Source organism: Theropithecus gelada, chromosome 15, assembly GCF_003255815.1.
Source record: "Theropithecus gelada isolate Dixy chromosome 15, Tgel_1.0, whole genome shotgun sequence".
NCBI classification, from domain to species: Eukaryota; Metazoa; Chordata; class Mammalia; order Primates; family Cercopithecidae; genus Theropithecus; species Theropithecus gelada.
This window is the reverse complement of record NC_037683.1, coordinates 31,125,645-31,152,106: the sequence shown is the minus strand read 5'-3', so window position 1 is coordinate 31,152,106 and position 26,462 is coordinate 31,125,645. Positions and strand designations below refer to the sequence as shown.

Here is a 26,462-nt window from a genome sequence, read left to right as displayed (position 1 = left end):
ATGTGATAATTCTAACATTAGCAGTGCAAAGAAGGGAAGTACAGCATTGATTCTTCATGGGAGACTGATGGAGTTATAATAGACTTCTATTCTTAAGGTAGCAAATTATCATTTTTTTAACCTGAAAAGATAAAGTAATAGTCTATGATAAGGACAAATTACCCCAATATGTTTTTAAAACATTGCAATTATTAACCAAGTGGTAGATACTTTCTTTCATTTAAAACCCCCTTGGGCCCTAAAGATGTAGCTAACAAGAGGAAAAACTGTCAAAACTCTTATTAGTTGGTTGAGTTTATTTTCTGCTCACAATTGTATCATTTAAAATCCTGAGAAACTGTGTTTTGGAGAGCAATTTGTCCCTATTAGAGTTTTATGTGTTCAAATCCTTGACTTAGCAGTTCTGCTGGTAGAAATTCACCCTATGGATGGAATCACAGAAGTACATCTAAGAGGAACATAGAGGAAGATTCATTGCAGTCCTGTCTATAATTGCAAACAAAGCACTGGGAACACCTAAATTATCTGTTAGCAGCAGACTGGTAAAGTAAATTAAGCTACATCTGTGAATCGCCATGCCGTAGTTGCAAAGAATGTGGTGGGATTCCATGTGCTGAATGAAATAGCAAAATCTCTAAGATACATCACAAAGTGAAGAAAGTAAGCTGAAAGGCAGGTCTTTTGTGTTAAGAGTAAAAGACCCCAACTTATACCATGTTGGTGTATCCATTTTTTCCGGTAGGATACATAAAGGACTAACAGGAATTGTTGCCTGAAGGAACACAGCTGGTAAGGATGAGGTGAAAAGAGAGTCAAATGTTCATCTTATTCCCGTGTGGATGGTGCGAATTTTTCCACCCTGCACATTTATTACTTTTATTTATATTTTGTAATGCTTACTCCATTTATCTAAGCAGGGAGATTATAGACAATTGGTGTTTCCTTCTTTATACCTTTCTATATTAAAAAATGAATATAGATCAGAAATGTTCACCAGATACTGGCATCTAAGAAACAAACAAAAACATGATTTGTCAAAGTCAGAAAAGGAGTGTATGTCTCTGTTTGGAATTATGCTAATTTCTTGGAGTTTGCGTTCCTTTGTTGTCATCAGAATGCTGCACATTGTGTTCTCTTTCTATTTTTGTGCACACTATTTTGTTTTGCATTTCCAACCACGACAGCTATGTTCAGTTGTGCCCCATCCCCTCCCCTGTTCTGCGGCTTGCAGCTCTGAGAACCACGAGCAGCCAATGGGACTGCTGCTTACTGTGAGGTCCATGCAGTGTCCACCCCTACTTCCTGCCCTGAGACATTGCCTCCAGGCCTGGCACGTCTTCCTATGACAGGCCTATCAACCCAGTGGATCCCTCTGCCTCTTCCTTCTCCTGTCCTCCAACTTTAGGGAACCATATTCTGATATCCAGAGATCCTGGATTTAGAGCATCTCCTCTGTTCTTGGTAAATTGAGAACCTTCCCAGCTGCTGCCTCATCTGCAATAGTTCCTTTCAGATGAAAAGTTCAAATGGGAGAGAAATATTTTGCATTTGCTCTTTTCATTAGACTATTCGATCCCCATGGAAATATCTTCTACAGGGATTGAAAGAAATGAATATATTGGTTCACCAGACATTGCTGAAGGTTCCAACACAGCCTTGACCTATTTTTGTTTGAAATTGAGAAACGCTCACAAATATAAGAGACCTCCTTTTTTGGAGATTGGATTTGGAGATTTGGAAGACATCAAGATGTTTTGCGTTTTCAACAGCTCATTTGCTCTGGATGGTTTTTGGCAGATAAATGTGGAGGTGGCGGGGTAATAGGTTTCATGTGTCCTGAGTGGAATTCACTCAGAGCCAAACAAAAGCTAGTAGCACTGAACATGTCTCTTTTCATGGTAAAGTACTCTGGAGTGAGACTGTTTAAGTTTCAACTCCTGTTTGGTCACTTCTTAGCTCAAGGGCACTTCCCTTACAGTAGCTAAATTTTGGTTGTTTTATCCATAAAATGGAAGATATTAAAGTACCTACCTCAAAGTATGATGAGGATTAAGTGAAAAACTGCAGGGCAGTTCTTACTATAATGCCTGACATAGCACGGCATCAATAAACTCAGTTACCTTTATTATTCTTACCATTATGGTTTATACCACTACCATCATTGGGATTATTAGGTTCAACCACTACACAACTGAATTGTTGTTGCATGAGTAAATTGCAGTTGTTTAGACTAAATCCTAAGCCAAAAACTTGGTGCCAGGTAGAAAGGAAGCACCTTCATTTATTAAGTCCCAGCACTCTACCAGGTGATGTGCTTGGTTTCAATCCTGCAGTAGCATCTTCTATTTCAGTATTTCAGACTGAGTTCCAATTGTTTGATGCTTACTAGCCATGTGACCCTGTCTCTTTATCTTCCTGTGCCTCAGTTTTCTCCTCTGTAAAATGGGGATAATGATAGTACCTAGCTTATTAGGTTGTTGTGAAGATTAAACATGTTAATCACACAGAACAGTGCCTGGCACACAGTGACCACTATGTAAATGTTTGCTAGCATTACTTTATAACTCAGGAAGGGCACATGCAACAGTCTGGAACGTGTGAAGTCATTGTTCTCCTTAGCACTGTGGAATGTTAGTGATGCTGGAGGAACCTTAGAGCTAAGCTGGCCCAACCTACTCATTTCACAGATGGGGAATCCAAGGCCCAGAAACAATAAGGGACTTGTCTAAGTCACTCAGGAAGTTAGTGGCAGTGCCCCTACCTGATATGAGATCTCCTGATGCCTAGTGCTCACAGGATATCATGGTGGGAATAAGGCAAGAGGATGAGGAGAGGCGTGAGATAGAGATCACATTCTTCAGGAGAGTTTGATTCTGTTATTCCTGGCATTTGGGACTTTTTCAGGGTCCTCTACCATTCTGTGTATCTTGTGCTGGATTTTTCTACCACAAGGGGCTTATCAATGTGGTGTCAAAGCAGGTCTTACTTTCTCATCAGAGCCCATATCAGACTGCTTCCCTTCTTGGTCTTCAGAGGAAACCAAAGGGAAGCACTCCTAGCAAAGAATTTGATGTTATGACCATCAAAGCAAAAGTATAGCTATGTGGTTAAATAATTATTTAAAGGGTCACACCGTGGGCAGACCTTAAAAATAGACTTAAGATATAACCCATATGGGCTATAAAGTATCTGCAAAAGACCCTAAATGGAAACTCTGCTGTGTTGTGCATTTGACTTGGCACTAATAGGCCAGATATATTAACTGTTGGGTGAAATTAATGATAATATTGCATCTAAATTCTATGGGATGTTTCTTAAGGTTTTGGGTGTTAAATTACCCCTTCTAAAAGCCGGTATTGAGGCTCGAACTAATCAGTGTCTTCTTTTTCTTTTAAAAATTCTCTTGACCGTATTGTTTCTATTACAAATGAAAGATGAAGGTAGAAAGTAGAATGATAAGTTATAAGAAGTGGAGAAGGGAGTGTATGTGGTGGAGGATGAGAGAGGTTGGTTAATGGGTACAAATATACGGTTAGGCAGAAGGAATAAGATCTAAGGTTGGATAGCACGGTAAGGTGACTTTAGTTAACAACAATGTATTTTATATTTTAAAATAGCTAGAAGAAAGGACTGAAAATATTCCCAACACAAAGAAATGATAAATACACGAGATGGTGGATGTCCTAAACACCCTGGTTGTTAGACATCCTATGCATGTAACAAAATATTACATGTACCCAACAAATGTGTACAAATATCATATGTCAATAAAAAATTTAAAAGTAAATAACTACAGAAAACAATACAAAACTGGCAGTCCCTCTTTTACAGATAGATGGCAAGCTCAAGGCCAAATAATCAGTTGAATAAAGGAGAAGTTATGTAAATGGAAATGCTGGTCCAAACTAAGGGATGAGGAATAAATAGAGCTGTGGAATTATCCACTTCACATGATGATGTTGCAGGTTAAATGGGTACATGCCTAGGCAGAACAATGTAGAAAACCTACCTTACTTGTCCTTCTGACCAAGCCTTTTAAGGCTATCATTTAAACTGGCTCTGAGTTCTATTCCTTAGTTTTGTAGGATCAGAAAATCACATGGCAACTTAGCTTTCAGTCTATTTATCTACAAACCCAAGTGCCTGTTTATTCATTTTTCAGTGGATGGACACTGCAGGGGTCTTAGCAAGTACCATCTCTCCACTTAGCTAACTACGTAGGAAACCTGAATAGAAATCAGGGTTATGATTGGTGATCTTGAAGACAGAGCCAGGAGAGTGAGTTTTAATATCTGATGGTGTTGAGATGAGATAACTGATCTCGAATAGGGATGTGTCTGCTGAGCAAACTCAGCATTACTTGTTAGCTGAACAGACGATTGGACAAAGCTGAGTGAGCACCTCTTCGATTTTTATTTTAATGCTTGATTATTTAGATTTTCAGTTTTTAGGCAGACCATTTTTCTTTTTTTTCCCCTCAGACATACAAATAGCATTGACTCTGCAGTAGCATTAAATAGGCAATTATAACCCAACCATGCCTGAGATAACATTGTGATTTCTTAATAGAAAAAGCTTGTTGGGTCCCCACTTGCAAGTTGATTTTTCATAATTTAATTCTCAAAATGTCACCCTATTTCTTGGTGTAACCCAGATAAAACCTAGGCACCCTGGCAATCCAGTTTCAGCATGAAGTTATATTCAAAGAAACACAGGCTAGTTGGCCAAAGTAATTTCAGTATCCTTACTGGACTCTTCTGGAGAACATCAGAGGGGATTCATTTTATAAGCCACAGTAAAATATCTCAAGATTCTCTTTTCCTGATTCCCTGGCCTTAATATCTCAGCCTTTTCATTTTAAACTGTTGAACTTTAAACTATCTCTGACCCCTTTCAGTGCTTTACTTCTTCATCTCTTCTTTCCTTTTCTCGATCATTTTTCCTTCTAAATAGCATCCCCCACCCATTCCCTTTCCAAGTGCAACTATATAAAACAGTCTGTTTCTCACAGTTTTTCAGTACTTTACCTCTTTCTCTGATTCTTCATTGCAAAAGCCTAGGAACCCGCTGGCAAAAAGTCACTTGAAAGGTTTGGGGCAGGGGCACAAGCTTCCCTTTAGCTCACATGGAAGGAAGTCAAAGCTGAATTATCTTCATCTATCAATAGAAAGAATAAAGATTGCAATGTTTGCAATTTAATGTATTTTCTTTACCCTCCTCTTGTCTAAATTCTGTGATATCATGATGGCAACAGGGCCTTGAGTAGGTCTTCTGCTCCCTTCCCACTGCTGTGCCCTGGGGTGCTAGCTATCAGTGCAAGTCAGAACAGGAGTTCAGTGGAGGAAAGGAAACACCCTATTTCTGCTTCTGACTACCTTCCCTGCTTAGCCTCTTTCCCTGTCTCCCTGTTTCTCACACACTCAGTTGGGACACCCACCTTGTCCGCAGTCACAGCCTGGCACCCCCTAGTGCTCCAGGTGCAGCACAGTCAGCAGGAGAAAAGAAGGAGTCTCAAGGAGCAAAAAGGTGGAAATAGGCTTTCCTAATGGCGGGTACTGATCATATCTGTCTTCTCATCGTATTTATTGAAGAGAGTGTGCTTCATTCTCTATGGGTGCTCTTTAACAATAGTTTATGTGTTCATCATGTTATAACTCTTCCAGAAGATACTTGCCAGGAAAATATATAATTTATAGAAAGCAAATGAAAGTGGCTTGTTAGGCTTCCCAGATAGTGGAGGAATCTGGAAATCTTTCTAATGCATTGAGATCACGTCATTCCAGATGTCTCTTGAGGCACACTGCCCCAAATGGTTGCTACTGTCAGCTCATAATGCTTTTCCCTGGAATTTCCACTTCCTCCAGCCTTTCTCCCCAGAATAAGCTTTCCATGATTCTTTCCCAGAATTAGCCTTTTCAACTCTTTCCTCATATGCATAGCAACAGTAATTTATTTTGTGTGGATTAATGTCTTTAGCATTAGGACACTTCTGGTCTTATGGACTGATGGCCAATGTGTTTTTAATAACGTATTTTGCTTCTATTGAAGTCATGAGTACAAATTCGTAATTCATTTGAATGAGGGACATGGACAAACAGGAACACAAGTAGAAGAGAGAAAAAAGAGGATAGTATATTCAGAGATACTCAGTAAGCATGTATTACATGTATTCATCATGCAGTGTTCTAGGCTTTAGGAATGTGTCAGCCAAGATCCTTGTCCTCAAGGAGCCCATAGTTTATGTTAGACAGAGATGTGTAAGTAGTTAAGTATATAAAGTGCTACAGTGCTTGAGGTCTAATGTAGAAAAATCCACAGCCTGTGGGGAGGGGAGAGAAAGGAGGGAGTGATGCAATCTATTTGGAGGGAACAGAAAAATATTCTGTATTTGTCAGTACTCTTTGAGTTGTAAGTGGTAGAAACATCACTCAAACTAGCTTAAGAAAAAGGGAGATTTTTTAGTGTATGTAATTTAGGAAGCCCAGGGATGGTTCTGGCATCATGCATGACTAGATCTGGGACTCAAACAATGTAGTAGAACCTGTTTTTTCTCTTTCAACTCTGCCTCCCTCTGCATGTTGACTTTATTTTCTTCAATGTGGATGCATTTATTTTATGTGACTTGGAAAAATTGCTACTCAGAAGTACATCATCTCAGCTTAATCCTAGTGGTATTTTTTTTTCTTCTCTCCTGGTATCCATGTGTCTGTCCCTAGAAATGTCTCTAACTGGTGTTTCTCAGTTCACTCAGTCATCCCTTGGATCAATAGCTATTGCAAAGAAACAAGGTTAGCATGATTGGCCTAACCTGGCTCACATGCAAGTCCTGGTGGCAGGAATGAGCTAACCATGACTGGCATTTCCACCAGAGCCATTTACAGTGAGGGTAAATGTGTTTCCCCAAAGGAAAGAAGACTAGGCAGATCAAAATTGACAGATGTTCACTAAAGCTTCATGGATATTTAAACTGTGCCATCATAGATGAATTGTTTTTTGTCAAATGAAGCAGCAACGGACATCTATTATTGTTAGAGGAAGCAAAACTAAGAGGACGTGAACCAGCCTGGAAGATCAGGAGACTGAAAGTAGTCTTTGAGGTTGGATCATGGTAGGGGGCCATGGCTTGAGATGAAGCTGTGAGATAGACAGGAGCCTCATTGGCCATGCTAGGGAACCTGCTCTTTGCACTGTAGGCAATAGGGAGACATTCTTGGTTTTAGGCAAGGGTCGGAGGTGGTCAGATTTCTGTTTTAGAATATCACTCTAGCAGCAGTGTGGAGATTGAGTTGGAGAAGCCAAGAATGGGTGTAGGGAGACTAATAAGGAAACCACTACAGTAAGCCAGCTGGATGTAAGTACTGTAGTGTGCTAAAGATGCTAATATGGAATAGTCTGCATGTCCAGGTAGGAGATAGAGGAAGGAGTGTTAAGGCAATACTCAAGGTTATAGTGGGGAAGCAAAAGATGTGGAAACTGGCCGGCAGAATCAACATGACTTGGTCTTTCAAGAAAGTAAGTGTCTAGGATGACTTAGATTTCTGACTTGAGTAGTGTCATTTGCTGAGACGAGACATATAGAAGAAGGAACAGGCATGAAGGTAGAGGGTGGGGGATTGCTTGAGATGGTGACTGCATGTGTTTGAGTTTGGGGGAGTGACCATGAATAGTTGGCAGTTCAGTATAGGGATCTGCAGCTCAAAGGAGAGGTAGAGTTGTAGAGTTGATGAGAATGAAGGACCCAAGAGTTACTGGTTTTGTCCTGGTTAAGGGAAGGAGAAATCTGGAAACCAGTGGGCTAGCCAGGGGAGGAGCACAGCTCAGACCTCAGCCATCAAACAAGCGTCAGAAACTGCAAGTGAGTTCCTTAATGGTGTCCTATGCAAACTTGTCATTTGACTCATATCTAATTCTGAGCATAGGCTGGTTGCATCTTTTCCACCTAGAAGTGACTTTAAGACCATCACTGTGGGCTGGGTTCGGTGGCTCACACCGAGCCGGTGGCTCAGTGGGAGACTGAGGTGGGCGGATCACCTGAGGTCAGGAATTTGAGACCAGCCTGGCCAACATGGCAAAACCCTATCTCTACTAAAAATACAAATATTAGCTGAGCGTGGTGGCATGCACCTGTAGTCCCAGCTACTCGGGAGGCTGAGACAGGACAATTGCTTGAACTCAGGAAGCAGAGGTTGCAGTGAGCTGAGGCCGTGCCATTGCACTCCAGCGTGGGCAAATCACTGTGAAAGGGAGCTCAACTAGTCAAAGAATCCTGCAATAGCTATAGATGCACAGTGGGTCCTTGTCGTGGGCCCAGGTCCAGGGTCATCAGTCAGAACGCGGATGTAAACATGCTAATGCCGCTGCCTGGTTGTATGTGCTAACAACTGTTCAGTTCCAAATTCTAACCCAATAAGGAGTTTCCTCAGGGGAAATATATGACTATAGCATAAATGGGCTCAGCCTTACTGCTTTCCCACTGTTACCCCTTCCTGCACCAGCACTCTTCATGTGACTCAAAGCCAAAACACTGCTTTGCCTCACCCCCCAGATCCTATTAGTCTTGAGTCTCATCAATTCTGTTTCTTGCATTTGTCCTTCTCTTTCCATTCTGATTGGTACAACTCTAAGCTAGGAGGCTTGTTAGTTCATCCATCCTCACTGCACAACCAGGTGAATGGAACATCCTCTTAAGGCACTTAAATGATATTTGAATCCAGAGGTCAGCAAACTAGGACCCGTGGGCCAAATCTGGCCCACTACCTATGTTTGCAAATAAAGTTTTATTAGAACACAGCCACACTCATTCATTTAAATATTGTCCAGGACTGCTTTTGAACTACAATGGTAGCATTCAGTAGTTGCAACAGAGACCGTATGTCCCACAAAATCTAAAATATTTACTTTTGTTTTACAGGAAAAGTGTATCAGCTCCTATTAATCTGCCTTATACATGAATGCCAGATTAATGTTCCTAAAATGCCATTTCACTGTATCATTCTGTAGCTTAGAACCCTGCAATGACATTGCATTGTCCATGCAATAAAATCTAAACTTCTTGGCCTGGTATTCATGGCCCTCCATGGTATAGTCCTAGTCAATCTTTTGAGTCATTGATCTCTGTTCCTAAAGGCAAGCCCTGCACCCAGTTAGATTTTCCCCCTCATTGTCCCTGGAATATGCAGTACATTTCTACCCTTGTTCACCTAGTTCCTTTTGCCTGGAATGTATTGCCCATTTGTAGCTACCTAAATCCTACTCATTCTCTCTCTTTTTTTTTTTTTTTTTTTTTTTTTTTTTTTTTTTTTTTTTTTTTTTGAGGCAGAGTCTTACTCTGTCACCCAGGCTGGAGTACAGTGGCATGATCTTGGCTCATGGCAACCTCCACCTCCCAGGTTCAAGTGATTCTCCTGCCTTAGCCTCCCAAGTATCTGGGATTACAGGCATGCACCACCACGCCCAGCTAATTTTTATAATTTTAGTAGGGACGGGGTTTCGCCATGTTGACCAGGCTAGTCTCAAACTCGTGACCTCAGGTGATCCACCCGCCTCAGCCTCCCAAAGTGCTGGGATTACAGGTGTGAGCCACTGTGTGCCCGGCCCTAAATCCTACCCATTCTTAAAGAACTAACTTGAACTCTACATCCTTCATGACCATGTCAGTTACAGCGATCACCAATGAGCCTGCTGCTTGAGCATGTAAAAGTCTACTTCCCGTACTGCCTGGTAAGGTTTCTTCTGCTCAGAGAATGGTTCATCAACATGATGATGGGCAACTCTGGAGTGAGGACTTTCTGATGGAACAAAGTCACGGCTGTGGGAAAGCCTGGGAATGATTTGGAAATGACAAGACACGTAATGAGAGCACATGACACTCAATTAATATTTGTGGAAATCTTGAGTCATCAGCCTCTCATATCTATGACATACATCTTGGTTCTGTATTTAAACGTAGGACAACTACATATCTTGATAACCAGTGGGAATGACTGACAAAGTCCTGTAAATCTACTCTTAAGAGATTCTAGAATGTAGAGATAGCAGATGGTCCTGGAAGCCCTAGCTTTATCATGTGCTCTCTCTGAGATGCTGGATAGGTGGGCTGTTCCCACTGTGCCTCACTTTTCCCATCTACTGTCATATGTTATATGGTCTTACACACACTCTGGGATTAAGTAACATCAATTATGCACTATTGATTGGAGTTCTTTGGTAAATGGTACTATGTTTCTAAAATATTCATGCGTCTTACTTTGTCAGGGGGATTATATCCCTGATTTAGATATTATATTCTAGTGGCTTAAGATTATGAGCTAATATTTTGTAAGGTCTGGGCATTGCACAGAAAACCTTGGTTGTAACACACATTATTATTACATTGATTTGAATAGCAATGGTACAATCATAGCCCTGGAAACATAGCAACTACATAAAATGAAAGCTTCCATTAACACTGAGCACAGCAGCCAGGCTTCCGCATTGTTGTTGTCCCCAGGATTTGGCTCTTGTATTGTCAAATGCCATTATGTCTTGTCTAACAAGTTTCTCCCTGCATATGTGAGTAAACGAAAATGCTCCAGTATAATAAATGTCTCAGCAAACCACTCCTGTACACTTTGGAAACAGAACGTTAACAAGGAAACTATCATGAGAGCAGACCTTTCTGTTCTCATGAATCACATTCATGTGATGTTTATTGTCTGCATTGGAGAAGTATAGAGAAGAAAAATATGAAGGGTACACTGTAATGGAAAGGTTGTAGTGGAAATGCAAGGAAAATATATCCCTTTACAACCAGCTTCCAGGCATTACCTATAAGTAAACTTACGACAATAAGACTAAGAGCAAATAACATTGATTGAGCACTTACTCTGTGCCAGGTATTGTTCTAGGCCTTTTACATTATATCCTCTCATTTAATCCACTCCACAACCAAGTGGTTTGTGTGCAGTTATTATGTCCACTTTACGTACAAGAAGACCAAGACCCAGGGAGGTAGAAGAACTTGTCAGAAGTCAGACAGGTAGTGAATGGTAGAGCTGGGAGTTGGACTCAGACAGACAGATTCCAGACTTCATATTTACCATAACCTCAGCTGCCCCACCCACATGAAATGCTACCCCAAGGCTAGTGGCAGCAAAGGTCACCCATTTCATTTGCATGGTTTGGTATGTCCAACTGGGTGATTTGTCCTACAAAATTTGAAACAATGTCTGCTTATTTATGTCTATGATTTTGATCAAATAAATCTCACCCAGAATTTCCCACTATTTGATTCTATGGTATTTGCAGTTTTAAGAACCTCTGTCTTTTGGATTGAGACATTTTTATTCTTTGTGTCCAAATTAACACTGCACAGAACATGGTTCTGTGTGTGTGTGTGTGTGTGTGTGTGTGTGTGTGTGTGTGTGTGTGTGTGTAGAAACCGCCTTTTCTTTTGGATTAAATTCTTGCAGCCTGGCTGAGTGAGGAGAATTTCTCCCACTCTTCGAGCCTACAGCAGACATGTTAGGAGAATGCTGCTGCTTGCAACACACCCAGAGACGGTGGGGCAGGTGACACTGCGTGTGTGCCCAGTGTCTCTGGAAGTATCTATACAGATGTGTGCTGCTGCTGCTGCTGCTTTCTGCCTTAAAATTTCTGGAGCCAACACCCACCCACTCTTACAGCCTCTCTCTCTTTATTTTCAAGGAAAAAAGAAAGAGGCAGACTGAAATAGAAGGCAAGCGACAACAGCTTGACGAGCAGATACTTCTGCTGCAGCATTCCAAGGTAAGCGGCTGATCCCAGGAACCTATTCCATTATTAGACATGCAGATCACACTCCGGAGAGCTGGGCAGTGCCTGCCCTGCCGTGAAGGCACTGCCGCCAACCAAACCAGCCTTTCTCATTCAATCAGGAAACCATCTCTTGGCTTTTCTTGTGAATTTCTCAAATTTAGGGCATTATTACAGCATTCCAATTTCTGCAAGCATAAGATTACAGTGTGCATGTGGATGGGGTGGAGGGTTTGTGCATGTGAAGTGTGGTGGCTATATATAGAAATTGGATGAGAATACTCCACAGGGTGGGTGAGGCAGCGTTTCAGGATTGTTTCTCCCATGCATAGGTGCTGGGTGTGTTTGCTTAGAGACCCCAAAAGATATATTTCACAGAATGTCCTTTTTCTCACTTAAAAATATTAGTGTTTCCTTTCTTGATATGGAGAAAAGGGAGATTAAACAATGTAATCTGATAAAACAACAACACTGTGTATTTCAGATTATTCATTTATTTTACTTCTACTTTAACAATTTTGAAAGTGTTCTGTGAGAGCAAGCAGTTGGTCAAAGATGGCTTTGAAATGATTTGACTCAGACGGGTCTCCATGGTACCATCTAAAAAGAGAGAGAGAGAAAGGGAGACAGCACACAAGAGCTATTTATTTTTTCTTTAAAACATAATGCACTTAAGCATCGTAATTGATTACAGCTCAGGAGAAAGCTCTGTCACTGTCACAGGGACCCCACTGGTTGCAGAATGTTGCTTTTCACATGTTCAGAGAATAATGTGACCACATTCCGATGGCTAGCCGGGAGTTGCTGCTTGCCTTTGACTGCTCCTGGGCTTTTTGGTAGGAAAACCTTCTCCTGCTTACCTCATGTTGCTGTGCCGTTGCCTGCACAGAGCTGCATTGCTCAGAGGGCTGGGTGGGAAGGTGGTGCTGACTTTCGGGGTGATGCCCAGTATGAATTATTTGGATTTTTTTTCAACAAGATAAACCTTTATGGCTACTTTTCCTATCCTTTTCTAGAAAACAGGATTGTGCTAAATGAATTCCCAAAATGAGAGCCATCAGCAAGCGAGTTACTGATTGAAAATAGCAGCATGACCTATATCTGCTTAGCATGTTTATCAGTTTTTGCCATTAACCTTAACCAGAGAAATGTGCTTAAAAGGAAGAAAAGCAGCATGATACCGAGGATATTGCCTGTTTCTCTCTGTTTCATCATATAAATTCATTGACAGATCTTTCTTTGTAGGAGCTCACACTGTATCCCCTGTGCTGTTGCTGTTTCCCCACAAGGCTCCTGAGGGAGGATGGAGGGCTAAAATTAGTATCCTCTTCTCACAGAGAGGGGGCCTTAAAAACACCTAATAGAACTGAGTGAATTGTTCAAGGTCAATCTGGACAGAGCTAGGTCTCTGGCTCAGCGTATAGTCCATCCAGTACGGTACTTGTAAGAGACCAACATGTACTAAAACCTCAGTGAATTCCTGGTTAAAGGTGAACTTTTAAATAAGAGGACTGAATGAAAAAAAAGAGGCTGCTTTTGGCTAGACAGCCTCACTTTAAGCTCAATGTAGTCCTTTGCTTTTGTATTCCCTGAATCCAGTCAGGGAATAAACATATGTCAAAACATCAAGAGATTTTTTTTTTTTTTGTCTCCCTTCTCATGATCCTGGATGCCAAATAAGATACCAAGGGCTCATTTATTGCCAATGTCCAGTGCAGTATTAGTATATTCTGTTCATTTTACATCTATTCATTTTTGTTTGTTAGCTTGTTTGAGACGGAGTCTCGCTCTGTCACTTGGGCTGGAGTGCAGTGGCGTGATCTCGGCTCACTGTGAGCTCCGCCTCCTGGGTTCATGCCATTCTCCCACCCCAGCCTCCCGAGTAGCTGGGACTACAGGCACCTGCCACCATGCCCGCCTAATTTTTTTTTTTTTAATTTTTAGTAGAGACGGGGTTTCACCATGTTAGCCAGGATGGTCTCGATCTCCTGACCTCGTGATCTGCCTGCCTCAGCCTCCCAAAGTGCTGGGATTACATACTCATTTTTCATCTATGCATCTGTTCATCCATCTTTCCGTCCGCCCATCCATCCATCCATCCATCCAATCAACAGAAACAACAGTAAAAATTAACTTGGTCTTGTATGGGGAAGCAGTGAGGTTTTTCTCAAGGACTTGGAAACAAGGGAATCAGCTAGTTCTTTATGGTTATCTTGGTAAAATTCTTGCACAGTTGATGAGATTGGTTATCTGAGGAATCACCTGACACTTGCACCATGGCAACCTTGCTATTGCAGGGCAGGAGGTGGGTGAGGTGGGGAGGACTGGAGGTGATGGTAACTTACTAAGTGGAGGTCAGGGCATTGTATGCCTCTCTCTGGGAAAGGCTTGTGTGGACAGAATGAGGGTGAGTTATTTGCCTTGAATACTGAAAAAGAAAAGCTCAGAGGTTCCAAAGGTGGCAGTAGTTGTCTGGTACTACATGCAGAAAGACCCCCAGCTTTGGGAGGTCCTGAATTTCTGTATGCTGGTGAGGTGGGGTCAGTGGTAAGGTGAGGAGGGTCCTCAGGCCACAGTGAGGCCCCAGTGAAACTTCCCTCAGGACCTTACCTCTCTTTGTTCTGAACTCATCCTCCCTATAATTATTCAGTTATTTTGATATAAGGAAGGGGTTGCCTGACTGAAAGATATGATCACTTTAGGCACTAGGAAGGCATATATTTCACTTTAAATCAATAAACTGGTGACTGAACTTGAATAGCATGAGACTTTTTCCCTGTAATCATCCAGTTTGCAGTCTCGTGGCCTCACCCCTGAATGGAAGTACATTCGCGGAGGTTGTATTTTCTCCTCTGTGAGCCTCTCCAAGGAGTCAGCCAGCTTTCTGCTAGTAGCCTGTTAGCCACCGTCAGTAACAGTCACCATTTTTTTGAGTGCCTAACATGTGCCTGGTACTTTAAACACATGCCCTCAGTAATGACCACAAGACAGTTATTACTCTCTTTGTCTTATAGGTATGGGAACAAACTCATGAGGTCAAGTGATTTGCCCAAGACCATAGAGACTATAAGTGAGGGAGCCTGAGAGAAACTCCTGGGCTGTCTGCTTTCAAAGACTGAGCTCTTTCCAGGCCACTGTTCTCTTTGAAAGAAATGTTTCCCTTGGAGTAATTCATCTAGTGAGATGCCAGTTACTATCATTGCTGTCTCTCTTACTCTAAATATATTGTTATGGCCTCCAGAAAATTCAGATCATGTGGAGACATGCACTGTGATTATTGAAGTTCCTTGAAGTAGAGAATATTAGGAAATATGTCAGTAATCAATATTTATTTCACTAATTTGCAAAATCTCTAGAAAAACTATTCTTACTGCATTAGAGTTAGTTGTCATGTTTATAAGATACAACTTTCATATTCTTTATATAATTCTCATATTCTATGTCTTAAGATATAATTCTCACATGTGGGAATTATCAAATAGCCTGCGGACCCTTATTCTCATGCAATGAGATGAATTATTTAGACAGATTCACTTGTCCCTGGTCAAAGCAAATAAATAATATGCAAGATAGTAGTTTTGGCATTCATAAATATTTTTAGAAAACTTACTCATTGCAATATTTAGGAGCATATAGTGAGCAACTCTACAAAATGGAATATCATCACTTTGTATATGGACTTTGAGCAAATTCTATAATACAATAAAAGACCAAAGTATAAAATGGCAAAATACTAGCTGCTACATCCCAGTGATTAGGAAACCTCAAGACACTTTGAACTCCAGGCCAAATTAACCTCAGATTTATTTTTTAAAGCATCCTTAGCTATGTGTAGTGTGGCATAATAATTTCTAAGCATTACAAGTAGAACTAGTAAGCAATCTTTATAGCTATATTATTTTTGATGATTATAAAAGGAAAGAATGTGTAATCATTGCAAAAACTAAATTAAAAATTAGAGGAAAATATAAAGAAAAAACGTATGTACTGTATACTTACCATTCAGATAGAACCCATACAGAGGTATATCCTTCTATACTTTTTTCCCCAATGTATTTCTGTAGATTAAGATATGTAACCATCGTTCACAGGGCTCACCAACCTGTGGGTAAAATGAAATTATATAACATTAGTATTGAAATAACATTAACCTTTACCTCTTTTTTATGTGGGTTCTTTTTAATTCCCATACAAAAATTTATAATTTTTATAAAATCCCATAGAACATTCTTTTACTTTAGGATAACTGACTTTGATGTCATCCTTGAAAAGAATGTCTCCATCTCAAACTGTTAGTTATGATGTTTCTTATACTTCAATAGCATTAATTCATCTAGAATTTATTTACAGATGAGTTATGCAGTGGGAATATAACTTTACTTTTTACTGATGCTGAGCTGCTTGTCTCAATGTGATTTATTGGTTAATTCATCCTTTCCCTCACTGATTTAAATGTCTTCTTTATAAACCTACATATTTCAGACTTACATTTGAGTCCACCATTTATGGATTCTTTTTATTCCATTAATCTGCCCATTCCTGTGCCGGTATTGTTCTCATTTAATCCCTATAGCTTTTTAATATATTGTAATATTTCATAAGACAAGAACTATCACTATTCTTTTGAAAAATTGTCCTGGGTTTTTATTTCATAGAAACAATTATTTATTTTTATTGTTTTTATAATGAGACTTGTGATGATATGGACTTTAAAAAAATAAATCAGTTACTATATCATATGAGAGCAGAATGAATTTAATATTTCCTTCTGTCCCTTGGTTGAATTGCCAGAGATTCATCTATTTTATTGGTCTGTTCAAAGCCCTGGCACAGAGTAGGTACTCAGTACCTACTGCAACATGAATTCCTTGGAGACTGTCATATTTACAAAGGTTTGCCTGACAGAGTTGGCCCTGTCAGAATCAAATTGCTAATACCACATCTTCAATACATAAACTGCCTTTGAGTTACTTATTCATGAGCAGGGAACCCTCTCTAGAGTTGTCTTCTAATCCAAGCTATAAAAATTGTCATTATATTTTGAAGACCACAACCTTTTCTTCCAAGAAAGCTGGATGAAAAAAGATGAAAGGCTGAATTGTGACCCTGTGAAATATTTATTGTCAACCCACTAAGGTCATTTGCTGAAGAGCCTGAAGGTATCAGAAGACTTGCTACAAAGATATTACAGTGTCTTTCCCGGTTTTGAAGACTTAGCACTAATTTTAGACTTTTCCTTGTTACTGGGATGTGTGAAAGGCTTATTTCAAATTTTAAAATATTGAACAGATAGGCATGGTACACAGTGTAAAGTAACTTTAGATCTCCTCCCTTATTTCCATACACAGAGCTTGAATGGAAGTTAAAACCTGATTTCTTCTATCAGAAGTCTTGGGTTGGCTTCTCCCTGTGTGGACTGAAGCATATAGCAAAATCTCAAAACCTAACTAAGATCTTATTTACTGGGAGTCAGAAAGAGGAAGAAAAAAGTAGGAAGGATAGGGGAAGGGGAAGAGGGACAGGACACAGATGAATGTCTGAAAACACAAACACAGCTGTTGCCTCACGCTGAGTTTAACCCATCTTCTGTTAGAAAACTGAATTTAGGCCAGGCGCAGTGGCTCATGTCTGTAATCTCAACACTTTAGGAGGCCAAGATGAGGCAGATAATCTGAGGTCAGGAGTTCGAGACCAGCCTGGCCAACATGGTGAAACCCCGTCTCTACTAAAAATACAAAAATTAGCTGGGCTACTTGGGAGGCTGAGGCAGGAGAATCGCTTGAACCTGGGAGGTGGAGGTTGCAGTGAGTCGAGATCATGGCACTACACTCCAGCCTGGGTGACACAATGAGACTCCATCTCAAATAAAAAATAAAAATAAAAGAAAAGAAAATTGAATTTAGCCATATTCCAACCATCATCCACTAGAATAGCCAATATCAGCTTCAGCCAGATTACAAATGAATGAAAGATCGAGAGTAAAAAGTAAAATCATGAAAGTACACAAAGGAATCACAGGCGAATATTTTTATAGTGAGGGTAAGGAAGTCTTATCTAAGTATGACATCAAAGCCAGAATGTGCAAGTAAAAAAGATTGCCAGATATGACTTTATAAAAATAACAAACATCTGACCAGGAAACAATTGGAGACTTATTACAAGTTCTGATTCACCTCCTACTTCCCCACTCTGCCTCACCCACCCTCTCCAGACATGCCTCACTATCTACCGGGGTCACCTCAAAAAGTGGTATCTAGGCTGGGCACAGTAGTTCATGCTTGTAATCCCAGTACTTGGGAGGCTGAGGTGGGAGGATCATTTGAACCTAGGAATTTGAGACCAGCCTGGGCAACATAGATTCCATCTCTACAAAAATAAAATAAAAAGTAAAAGAAAGTAAGAAAAGTGACTTCATTACAGTTACCTTAGCTGTAGATGAAAAAGATTGGGTTAGATTATCTCTGTGATCTTTTTTTTTTTAGCTTTAATGATCCAAGATTTTATATTTGCTAAAGTACAGTGTATGTGCATGATTTTCCAAGAATTCCTCACATGTCAGCCTCCGTGGATGAATAAGATATAGCCCTGACTGTGAGGACGCAGAGGCAAGTGGGGGAGAGAGAGCATCAATATGGAACCCACCATTAGAGGAGCTGAAAAATAGTTTTCCATGTTAGGAAGTGGATCAGCGGCACCTGATGATTTTGTATTAAATCCTATTTGAGCCAAAAAAGGATTCTTGTTTTGTTTTTTTTTTTTTTTTGAGACGGAGTCTCGCTGTGTCGCCCAGGCTGGAGTGCAGTGGCGTGATCTCCTCACTGCAAGCTCCGCCTCCCGGGTTCCCGCCATTCTCCTGCCTCAGCCTCCCGAGTAGCTGAGACTACAGGCGCCCGCCACCACGCCCGGCTAGTTTTTTGTATTTTTAGTAGAGACGGGGTTTCACCATGTTAGCCAGGATAGTCTCGATCTCCTGACCTCGTGATCCACCCGCCTCGGCCTCCCAAAGTGCTGGGATTACAGGCTTGAGCCACCGCGCCCGGCCCAAAAAAGGATTCTTCAGTGATCTTACACAGAGGCAAGATAGCAGAGTGTACCTCTTGGCTTCAAATCCCAGATCCACAGCTCACTCGGTGTGATACCATGGATAAGTCAGTTAATGTTAGCACCTACCTCGTGGGATGCTTGTGAAAATTAAGTGGATTTACATGTAAAGCACATAAAGCAGTAAGAGTTCTATAAGAATGATCATATTATCACCATCATCACCCTGTACTATGGCTGCAAATACCATTTATGTATCTATGACTCCCAAATTGACATCTCCAGCCAATAGCCCTTGAATCCCAGTCGTCCACGTTCAACTGCTTTTCTGATATGTCCACTTAGATGGATGTCACTTTCATTTAGAAGCCTCTCAAACTTAACATGCCCAAAATGAAAGACTTTATTTTCTGCTTTTCTATCATTTGTTCTTCTACTCTTCCCTGTCTCCAATTGATGATACCACTATTCACCCTTTCACTCAAACCAAATATCTATACGTCGCCCTAATCCTTCCCTTTTTATCAGCCCACATCTAATCTATTACAGGTCACACTGATTTTACCTGCAGAATGTACCACCATGCCTTTTGATTCTTCTGTCTCTCTTCTGTTTCAAGCTAATATGCTCTGTCACTTGAACCATACAATAAACTCCCATCACTTGTACTTTGTAATCCTGCCCCTTGCAATGTGTTCTTCCTATTGTACTTAGAACACACAGCAAACTCCTTAATAAGGCTACAGAATCCTACCTAATCTGGCCCCAGCCTTCTTCTCCATCTTCAATTTGTTCTGCCCTCCTAACCCAACCTCACTTATTGTGGTCCAACCACTCGGGCATTTGTTCCGGTCCACAAACACACCAAACTCTGTCCTACCGCCAGGCTGGTACATTTGCCAGTCCCTCCACCTGGAACACCCCTCCGGATCTCAGATTTCAGCTCGAATATTCAAGTCATCAGAGAGACCTTTCCCACTTTAAGTGTCCTCCCTTGGCCCCCATTTGTCACATTGTCCTATCTACCTCTTCCTAGGCAGCATCATAGTCTGAAATTATCTTGCATCCTTGTTTATTGGGATGAAGGCTTGGGTGAGAGTAGGGACTTGCCTGTCTTCCTGGGCTGTGACTTCAGAGACTGGCAGAGTTCTTGGCACCTAGGAAAGGGATAAGAGAGCCACTGCTCCTGAGTTGGAGACACAGAAGGAGAGGATGAGGAGTTCGTTTAGATTATGGTGTTTGGCCAGCCATTGAGAAAGCTTGTGTATTCTTCAAGCATTTGGATAGTCATAGGTCCTCATGCTGTGCTACTCAAATTGTGGTCCTCAGTCTGGCATTGCCAATGACAACATCACCTGGGAGCTTATTAAAATTCAAATTCCCAGGCCTTATGCAGACTTAAAGGATCTACGTCTCCATGGGTGGGTCCTGGAATCTGTCTTAGGAAGTTCTCCTGCTGGTTCTTATGCATACTAAAGTTTGGGAAACTCAGTTCTTGTTTTTGTTTTTCAAAGCTGGCCAGGCCAGTAGAGCAAGAAACAGATTTACTTTGGGAGTTCCCTCTGTCCTCCTTTCAGAAGCCCCTGTCAAGATCCCCTTTGTCCAGCTCCCAGCTCCCCATCTGCTCGTTCCTTGTACTGACTTGTCATGGTGACATTCATTTGACAAATGTGAAGTTTGACAGTCCTTAGCACCTTGGGAGGCCAACTCTGGCCTGAAGTCAGGAGTTTGAGACCAGCCTGGCCGACATGGTGAAACCCCATCTCTACTAAAGCTATGATACTATGTTAGATATGATACTTTTTTTATGTAATTGGACAATAAAGGCCATAAACAGAAAAGTTTTTTTAATTTTAATTTTTTATTTCTATTGAGCTCTGCTTCCACTAAATTCTGAAACACTCGGGCAGCCAATACAAGCCAGCACAGTTTAGGGAACCTGTGCTTCGGATGGCACACTCAGTATACCCCATTCCATTTGGAGACATTTTGGAGACAACATGAGGGGGATCTGGAGTCAGTTAAGGAAGCCTTTTGAGTTGAGTTGGTGATTTCCCGACAGCATGACTTTGGAGCCAAGTGGAAAATCAACTATACATTTTTGGCTTCTTAAAAATGTCTAAACACCTTTGTGAAACAGGATTCTGTGAGACCAGGCCTACTGCCTTTTCCAGGTTTTTTGTTTTGTTTTGTTTTGTTTCGTTTTGAGACAGAGTCATGCTCTGTCACCCAGATTGAAGTGCAGTGGCGTGATCTCAGCTCACTGCAACATCTGCTTCCTGAGTTCAAGCAATTCTCCTGCCTCAGCCTCCTGAGTAGCTGGGATTACAGGTGCTCGCCATCATACCCACCTAATTTTTGTATTTTTAGTAGAAATCGTGTTTCACCATGTTGACCAAGCTGGTCTCGAACTCCGGACCTCAGGTGATCCACCTGCCTTGGCCTCCCAAAGTGCTGGGATTACAGGCATGAGCCACCGCACCCAGCCCCACTACTGCCTTTTTCTGTTGGATCCTCTCTTCCTGGCTCCTCCTGTGGGGATGTTCTTAATGATATCATGCCTGTATCAAGAAAAGAGATGGAAGTAGAGGGACATACACCTCTGGGTGACCAGAGTCACCAGGCTGCTCTGGCCAGAGCTACCTGCTGATGGTGGCAGCTAAATTGGTGAGCAGTAAGGGCCTAGAGACTTCATGTGGTGGCAGGAGGCACTGTGTGAAGAAGAGGAGAGAGAACATTCCAAGAGCAGCCACTTACGTTGCAAGAAGATGTGGCTGCAGAGCATCCCTGCTGGGGTGGAGACAGCCAGGACTGTCCACAGCTGCCACAGAAGGGTCCACACCAACGCCAAGGCTTCCAGGATATCTGTCCCCCAGAATCCTAAGGTTTTTACTGTCTGTGGTTCAGACATCTTTAGCACAGGAAGCACCCTGAAAGTGTGGTCCCTATCCCTCCCAAATAATTAGAGTGAAGGAAAGTTGAGAATTTCCCAGTTCATCCATTTACTCATTCATTCAAGGGAATTGGGCTACAGTTCCCTTGACTGAATGAATAAATGGATGAATTGGGAAATTCTGGATGACACAGTGAATGCAAAGGTGGATAAAGGACAGTCCTAGCCTTCAAGGAACCGGCAGGCTACAGGGGGGAACAGATGTAAAAAGACAATTTGAGGATACTATGAAAGGGCCATGGAGTGTGTCTCAGAGCCAGTAGAGGTGGAAGGCTTCTCTGGTGGTATTTTACTTGTTCTTTCTTAAGTAAATAAAGCAGAGGCCAAGGGAACAGGATGAACAACAATAATAGTAAACATTTCTATAGTACTAAGTGTGTGTGTGGCCCTTTTAGCCCATAAACTCCTTTAATCCTCATAACAACCCTCTGAGATGGGCACTGCTATTGTCTCCATTTTACAGATGAGAAAACTGAGGCTCAGTGAGGCGAAGGAGCCTGTTCAAGCTCACTCAGCTGGTAAATGGCAGACTGGTTCCAGAGCTCAGGCTGTTAGCCACTGTTCAGCATGGCCTCTTGCAGTCTCTACCCGATTCCTGAGAGTAAATTTTAGAGCCAAGTTATAGTTCAAGAAAAGCAAAGCAATAATCATTCTTCTACTTCAGAATTGCTACCAATTAATAATTTATTTTGTGCCTACACCAGATTAAATATCTGAATAAAAATATAAAAACATTAATTGATTAAAAAAATGGCCTCTCATAATGTGCAAACAGGGTCTGTCTGGGAAATTCTGAGAGGTTTATGTGGAGAACAATGGGTCTGAATTTTTTGTAGAAAGAGCAACCGATTTGCCACCCTTTCCCACTTTCCAATGGAAAAGAATCTCTGATAAAGCTTTGATAAGCAACCAACGTAAACAAATTGTACTGCACTCTTTTACACATGATTTTATGTTATCAAACAATGCCCTATAATGTAAAAACTGTACATTTTAATACCTACCCTGGTGGTAGATGCACACTATTTATACAGAGCACATTCAACAGGCAGCATGTTACCAATGATGCATGACTGTTGACGCATATTGGGATGTGGGGGTGACTCCTGTCTATAATTACTGTAAGAGTATAGTTAGGAATAATTCTATGTGAACAAACTCAAGTCTTTAAGCCTAATTATTAAAAAATTACAGGTCAAGTACCATAAACTTGCCTATGTGCTGCAAGAGTAATCAAACAGATCTCTAACAAATAATGATTTGTAATGAAAAGGCAAGAATAACATCAATAAAAACCATGGTCACCTGAGCCCACACTGATGATATATTGTCAACACAGAGTCTATCCTGGAAGTGGAGGAATTCCAGGCTGATTGAACTTGTTCCTGGGCATGGAGCAGGGTGTCTACAGCACCAAATGACCCCTGGACTTCTCAATAGAACGGTGAATCAGGACCATTAGTGAAGTCTAACTTACTAATACTAAGTGTTGGTAATTTTTTTTTTTTTTTTGAGGCGGAGTTTCACTCTCGTTGCTCAGACTGGAGTGCAGTGGCATGATCTCAGCCCACTGCAACCTCTGCCTCCTGGGCTCAAGCAATTCTCCTGCCTCAGCTTCCCAAGTAGCTGGGATTATAGGCACATGCTACCACACTGGGCTAATTTTGTATTTTTAGTAGAGACAGGGTTTCTCTATGTCGGTCAGGCTGGTCTCGAACTCCCGACCTCAGGTGATACACCCGCCTTCGCCTCCCAAAGTGCTGGGATTACAGGTGTGAGCCACCGTGCCCGGCCCAGTGTTGGTAATTTTTAAAGACTCATCTTGTAGGTTCATAATAAAATGCCCTTAATGCCGCATACAAATGAGAGTCTATGGATTTGTGCATCCTTTGCTCATAAGAGCTTCAGGGAGTCTGCTCCAAGCCTGCATTTCCTGGCTCTCAGTCGTTAGAAGAGTTCTTTCCTTTCGCCTCGCTCACCCTGCCTGATGAGATCAAATGAAATTCTGGACAGAGGTGATGCCAGGGAGCCAAAGAGCCAGGTCTTTATTCTGTGTTAGCTGGCTTCATAGCCGTCGCTCCTGCTCTTCCTTTGGTTGCTTACTGTTCCTGGGAAGAGTTGGTCATGTGCCCTGCATCCTCACTGTGGTCTCCTCTGGTGACCACTGACCTGCCCATGGTCATGCTCACTGGTCCTCAGCCATGAGGCACAGGGTTAGTAGCTGCTGCCGTCAGCCATCTAGGGACCATGTAAGTGGAACCTGAATCAAAATTATGCTCTCACATCTACCTCTCCTTGCTCTTCCTTTTAGGGAATTTCAACGTGCTTTTTTCCTGAACTGTTTTCATTTCCCCTCTTAAAGCAGTAATTGCTGCCTCCAAACCATTGACCTGAAACAAAAGCTTTTTATTCCACTGTACCGTATTGTAGTACACTTGCAAATGTGGGATGTATAGTTTTTTTGTTTGTTTGTTTTGTTTTTTTGTTTTGTTTATGAGACAGGGTGTCATTCTATCACCCAGGCTGGAATACAGTGGTATGATCACAACTCGCTGCAGCCTTGACCTACATGGCTTAGGCGATCCTCCCACCTCAGCTTTCCCAAGTAGCTGAGACTAAGGCATGCACCACCACACCCAGCTAATTGTTTAATTTTTCGTAGAGACAAGGTCTCACTATGTTGCCCAAGCTGGTCTCCAACTCCTGGACTCAATCCTCCTGCCTCCCAAAATTTTGGGATTACAGACATCAGCCACCATGCCCACCTAGGGGCATATGATTTTTATAGCATTTGGAGATTATTGCTGAAGATGATTGGGAGCCATTAAAGAAGGGAGTAACTGAAGAAGAGGCATGACCATCTTTTAAAAACACTTTAATATGGACCAGATGTTAGGTGGTCTTAGAAAGTTTTTTAATTAAATTGCAGTTGCATAGAAAAATGTTCTTAATTTTTGGAGAGTCCTACTGACATATTGTTGGGTAAAATACGGTTGTTATTTACTTTAAAATCATTTGATGAAAAATATATGGTGAAATATGCAAAATGTTCATAATTGTTAAATCTAGATGAGATTACATGGTCATTCATTATACAGTTCACTCTGTTTTTAAATTTTTTTAATAATAGAAAATGATGTAGATATAAATCTCTTTGGGTGTTGGTCTAGAGGGAAGTAGGGAGCCAAGTTAGTGAGGAGGCGAAGGCAGCGATTCAGGCAGCGCTGGTGAAGGGTGAAGCTAAAACAGCACCACTGCAGAGGGAAAGGAGAGTGTGGACTGAAAAGTATCATCTTGTCTGTTGTCTTCCCTCACTCCCACAGTCCAAAGTGCTTCGGGAGAAATGGCTGCTGCAGGGCATACCCGCTGGAACTGCAGAAGAGGAGGAAGCCAGGAGGCGGCAGTCTGAAGAGGATGAGTTCAGAGTCAAGCAACTCGAAGATAACATTCAGAGGTAGGTGGATTCCAGCCAGGGAACCCCTGCAACAGTTTTTTGGTGCAGTAACCACTGCTCTCCTCTAGGTGGCCTTTCTCAATACTGTTACCTTCTCCTGTACTTCACAATTTTCTTGCTAAACAAAACACATTGATGTTGTTTAAACTTTTCCACATGACCCAGAGTTATGACACAGAGTACTAATTATTTTTTATTTTTATCTTTAACTTTTATTTTAAGTTTAGGGATACAAATACAGGTTTGTTACATAGGTAAACTTGTATCATGGGGATTTGTTGAACAAATTATTTCACCACCCAGATATTAAGCCTAGTACCCGTTAGTTATTTTTCCTGATTCTCTCCCTCCTCCCTCCCTTCACCCTCTGAAAGGCCCCAGTGTGTATTGTTCCCTTCTATGTGTCCGTGCATTCTCATCATTAGTTCCCACTTGTAAGTGAGAATATGCAATATTTGGTTTTCTGTTCCTGCGTTAGTTTGCTAAGGATAATGGCCTCCACCTCTATCCATGTCCCTACAAAGGACATGATCTTATCCTTTTTTGTCGCTGCAAAGAATACTAATTATTGCATTGGGCTGTAATACAGCACAGTGATGGCTTCATGGGCCCATGAGGTGTTGTGAGCAGCTTGCCCCTTCAGGTGCTCCCTTTGAGTTCTTATATTAGCTTTCATCTTTTTCCTCCTTCGGGTCAGGTTGTTAGCTGTAATTGCTGCTGTAGTGAGTCTGTTTTCAACATTGCTATATTTGGTCAATTCGAAATGGGAAAACTGTAGTCAACAGTCTTGGGATTAAAACGAAGAGTGTGGATGTGCTGAGTGAGAGCTCGTGGTTATGTGCCCGTGCTCTACAAATTCACTTTGCATTGTCTGCTTTCACTGCTCAGAGACTGGTTTCTTTATGGTTCTTAACCAGGATCTGATCATTTCAATCTGGGAAATAAGCGACCTGTCTGTGGCCAATGACTGGCCAGGCTCACACAAGAGCAATAATGTAGGTTTTTACTTGGGAGCTATAGCCACGCCAGGTCCCAGGATACCTAGCCAGAGAGATATGAGATAGGGATTGAAAGTGGTACACATAGATGCTTTAGAACCAAATCTATCCCTCCAACCCATCCCACCAAATTCTGCCTGAAATCTCACCATCTGGAGCTTCATCTCTGTCTTCTGAGCTTATGAGCTCTCTCTCTCTCTCTCTGTCTTTTTTTTTTTTTTTTTTTTGAAGGAATCTCACTCTG

General features: G+C 41.5%; 1 protein-coding gene across 6 annotated transcripts in view; it reads left to right on the top strand.

Annotated features, from left to right (window-relative positions):
• The window catches only part of PALM2 (paralemmin 2), a 318,639-nt gene that overhangs the window by 221,855 nt on the left and 70,322 nt on the right, over nt 1-26,462 (top strand). For 4 of the 6 annotated variants that reach the window (XM_025359222.1, XM_025359220.1, XM_025359219.1 and 1 more), the window contains 2 exons: nt 11,686-11,766; nt 25,090-25,220. In XM_025359222.1, coding sequence (XP_025215007.1) covers nt 11,686-11,766; nt 25,090-25,220 — 212 coding nt within the window. Of the gene's footprint in view, nt 1-11,238; nt 11,277-11,685; nt 11,767-25,089; nt 25,221-26,462 lie in introns of those variants that run through there. The other 2 variants (XM_025359223.1, XM_025359221.1) reach the window with 2 other exon arrangements.